Source organism: Dipodomys ordii, unplaced genomic scaffold, assembly GCF_000151885.1.
Source record: "Dipodomys ordii isolate 6190 unplaced genomic scaffold, Dord_2.0 Scaffold18, whole genome shotgun sequence".
In the NCBI taxonomy this organism is placed as follows: Eukaryota; Metazoa; Chordata; class Mammalia; order Rodentia; family Heteromyidae; genus Dipodomys; species Dipodomys ordii.
The window spans coordinates 11,091,314-11,095,444 of NW_012267234.1; the positions used below are offsets into that span (position 1 = coordinate 11,091,314).

Sequence of the window (4,131 nt, forward strand, 5' to 3'; positions counted from 1 at the left end):
CACCTAGCGGCGTAGACAGACGCCGCCCCGCCCGGGCCGCGGCGCCGGGCGCCGGAGCCCGAGCCTGCGTGCCAGACGCTTGGCCTCTCCTTGGCAGGTCGCGATCGCTCGCTCGGCTTCGGACGAGATTACTGCGCTCCGTGGGAACCGCACCAGAGTTGGAGGTGGGACTGCACCTTGTTTTCTTGGGGCTGGCCTCGCATCCGCCTTTGGTTTTTGTTTTGCTGTGCGTCGTTTTTGTTCTGTTCTGTTCTGCTTTTCTTGTTACTGTCTGGTGTGGCTGGACGCTGCAACCTAACAACCTGTGGGAGAGCGGAGGCCGTGATAAAGGGAGACCGCGTCCTCCCAAACGGCCTTCCCTTTAAGAGAAAACCCCTTTGTGGGCCCGAACCTCCGTTTACCTTTCTTCTTATTCCAATTTCCTTTGGGATGATGCTGACCCAGCCGCTGTCCAGTGACATTTGTAGTTCAGTGTCACATTTGGGCTCAAAGTAAAACTGACCGGGGGACCTATCAGGTCATAAGTCTATGGTTCTGGTTAGCTTTCACTGCCGATCTAAGTTGTCTAAGCTCTAAGGTTGTGTCCAGCCAGTGCCATTTATTTCCCCACTAATGTCCAAAAGTCCACGACCCACAGACTTGTTTTGGGAGAGGATGGAAGTGTTTTCATCATTGTCCTGTTTTGTTTTGTGGGAGGAAGGGGAGGGCGTTTGCTTCTTTTTTCCTTGATCCCTCAGGTGTGAAGTCCCCTGGGTACCATTTCTTCAGTTCCCTATTGGACCACTAGGGGGATTGTAAGAGGCAGTGGACACAGCCGATTTAAATATGCAGATGCTCGTCTCTGTCTTTGCCTGCCATGTAGCTTCAAGATGGAACTGTTGTCTGGGGAAGAGTTGGGCTCCAGTTATTTGGCATTCCTTCAGAAGTTAACTTCCTTACCTTGATCTCAGTTTCCATTTCAAATCTTGAGGAAAAGAAAATAGAATAGTCAAGATTCCATTTTTCCTTTATATAAGGTGAATTTCAAAAAAATTAACAATCTATTCATCTGTCCTCTTCGTGATTCCATAGACATATATAGAAAAAGATCTGAAGTGACATACTCATTCACTGCTGCCATTAATAACTAACTAGTTGATTAGATAGACTAAGAATGGTTATGGTGGTACACACCTATAATTCCTGCTACTTAGGAGGCAGAGGTTGGAGGATTGCTTGAGTCTTGGAGTTTGAGACCAGCCTGGACAACAAGGCATAATCTTGTCTCAAATGCGGGGAGGGGAGAATGGTGTACACAAACAAACAACAAACTTAGAGAAAGCATATCGTTTGTATTTTCTATTAGTGGACTGCACTTTAAATAATTTAAATTGGTTTTTTTTACTGTGTATATTTGGAGTTTTTTTCTTTTTTTTTTTAATTAAAGGTCTGAAAAAGAACTGTGTTTGATATGCAGATATGATAGAAGACTGCCTGAAAGCTGCTTCCTTTGCCACTTCCTGTGGAGGCCTGTCTTTGCCATTTGCGGTTTCTTTCTTCTTTTGGTAAGGGAGGCAGGATCTGATTACTGGTTTGAGGACCTTACTAGCTACTTAGAGGAGTTAGTTGGCATTAACAGGAGATGAGTCTTCATTAACTGGCATGCAAAGTACAGCTAGTAGCAGCCTCTTACAATTCCTCTTAAAGCAATAAATTGAATTTTATATTTGTATATAACAGTACAGTTTGAGACAGTAGGAACTGAAAGAAAACTTGAGTGACTAAATCCATGTTCCTGTCTGGTAGAAAATAGAATTTTTTCATTTATATCTGTGTATTCACTCTGGATTTTATTTTCTCCTGTGGCACTGGGAATTGAGCCTCTTGCTCTAATCATCCTAGGAAAGTGCTCTGCTGATGAACCACACCTCTAGTCTTCTGTCTGTCAAAGAAAATGCCACAATTTCTGCTACTAATCCAATTCAGATTCTCTAACATTGTTTCTGGCTGGACTAATCTTTCTTGTATTTAAAAGAACCTTCAGGCTTAAGTATCTGTCATCTCCTATATTAGGAGGTAGATGCATTTCTCTGTTGCTCTTTTTGTATAGGGAGCTTTTGTGTTTGTTCCTCCCACTGGTCATTTTACAATACAAGAGGCAAGATTGAGAAGAGGCCAACTTCAACCACCTCTCCAGAACACAGTAGGACCAGGTTAATGTTCCACATTAAGGGACTAAATGACTACTTAACAACAGGTGGATGTTGTCTGGCTCTTCTGGTGAGAGTGCATCTTCACCTTTGGAAGTTTGATTTACTCTAATGCTCTGTCATCTGTGGTAGCTGGCACTGTGTCTGCATGACTAAATAGACGTTTTATTTCCTGTGCTGTGTTCATTTAAAGATATCTAAGGATTTTTTGTTTGTTTTTATGTTTGTGTTTTGCTGGTCCTCAGACTTGAATCAGGGCATGGGCATTGTCCTTGAGCTTTTGTGCACAAAGTTGAGCACACGAGCCAGAGCTCCACTTCTGTCTTTTGGGAGATGAGTCTCACTTTCCTCCCTAGGCTGGCTTTGAACCACAATCCTGGAATCTCAGCCTCCTGAGTAGTTAGAGATTATAGGCATTAGTCCCAACACCTAGCTGCCTAAGGGTTTGGAGACATTTCCTGCCTCATAAGAATGTGATTTTTTAATTTCCCCTAGGTGAGAAAACTTCTTAAAAGAAAATGTCTAGAGGCTCCCATTGGTGCAGACTGCAGGGCTTGCCTTCAGTGGGAATGTGACACATGAGCTGCCGAACTCTGGCTTCCTTCTGCTTCCTTCTACAGTCATTAAAGATTAATGCTTTCAGCCCACAGTACTTCTAACCTTGATCACCTTAATTTTGCTTCTCGGTCTATCTTTTCATCTTGAACATAATCATTTAACAATATTCTGAACTACAAAGATAGAATAGAATTCTCTGAACTCCTCTAAAGAAGCTCCTTAATCTCCTTGGAGCTTCAACATTGTGCTGGAAACTAACTTTAATCTTTCCTTCCTTCTCTCCTTTCTTTTAATTATTTACAAATGGCGAGTTTTATATATGCTCTTAATTTTTTATAGTTTCTGAGAAAAATGACATGTGCTTGCAATATCCTTTTGTATTGTAGGTTAGCACTTTGCAAGGAGGTAGCATTATATCCAGCCGTGAAACTGGGAAAAGCCAGAGCTCTCAGATCAGGGAAACATGTCCCGTCGGAAACAGACAAATCCAAATAAAGTTCACTGTGAGTATTGGGCTTTGTCTTCTGGAACTGGGAGTGTTGAGGCTTGGAATGAAAGAGTAACCTGAATTTATGCTGAGAAGCTCTCACAGATTTGTAAAGAAGAAAGGGTTAAAGGTTTTAGATAACAAATTCAAAGTGTGTCTCCTCACTAGAATGGATGTTTTCTAACCTGACTTAGGAGTATATACCTTCTTCCTTAATACATTTACAAACAATTATAGAATATCTACTCTGCAAATCTTTATGCTAGATGTCAGAGCTATAAGATAAGTAAAGCTATAATGTAGCTTCAGATACACACGAAATATATAAAAATACAAGACAAGGGGGCTGGGAAGGTGGCTCAGTGGTAGGGTGCTTGCCTTGCGTGCATGAGGCCCTGGGTTCAATTCCTCAGTACCACATAAGCAGAAAAAGCCAGAAGTGACGCTGTGGCTCAACAGTGCTAGCCTTGAGCTGAAGAGCTGAGGGACAGCATTGCCAAAAAAAATACAAGAGTATATGCTAAGTGCCAAATACAGATGCTGTAGACGTATACCACAGAAGTTAAGAGGAGGGAAGTTAAGAGAGTTCCATGGACTGAGGTAGCAAGGGAATGTTTGATGAAAGAGGCCCTAGACCATAAACTTAAAGAGACCCTATGTTAGAAATTGAATTTGGAAAAGAGACAAAGAAAAGGGGAACTCAAGTAAAGAAATATGCGTTTTCTGTTAAAAATGCATTTTTCTGAGAAAAAAGACTTTGTGTATGGGAGAATTTTTTTTTTTTTTTTGTCGGTCGTGGGACTTGAACTCTGGGCCTGGGCGCTGTCCCTCAGCTCTTCAGCTCAAGGCGAGCGCTCTACCACTTGAGCTACAGCGCCACTTCCGGTTTTCTCGTGG

The 4,131-nt window shown here is 42.4% G+C and overlaps 1 protein-coding gene across 7 annotated transcripts in view; it reads left to right on the top strand.

The window, feature by feature from the left end:
- Znf821 (zinc finger protein 821) overlaps positions 1 to 4,131 on the top strand; it is a 33,037-nt gene that overhangs the window by 1,204 nt on the left and 27,702 nt on the right. For 4 of the 7 annotated variants that reach the window (XM_013012977.1, XM_013012980.1, XM_013012974.1 and 1 more), the window contains exons 2-4: positions 98 to 164; positions 1,427 to 1,544; positions 3,134 to 3,250. Coding sequence is in view for 4 of the 7 variants with exons in the window: in XM_013012974.1 (XP_012868428.1) it covers positions 3,211 to 3,250 (40 nt within the window). In the remaining 3 variants the exon portion in view is untranslated. Of the gene's footprint in view, positions 1 to 31; positions 165 to 1,426; positions 1,545 to 3,133; positions 3,251 to 4,131 lie in introns of those variants that run through there. The other 3 variants (XM_013012981.1, XM_013012976.1, XM_013012975.1) reach the window with 2 other exon arrangements.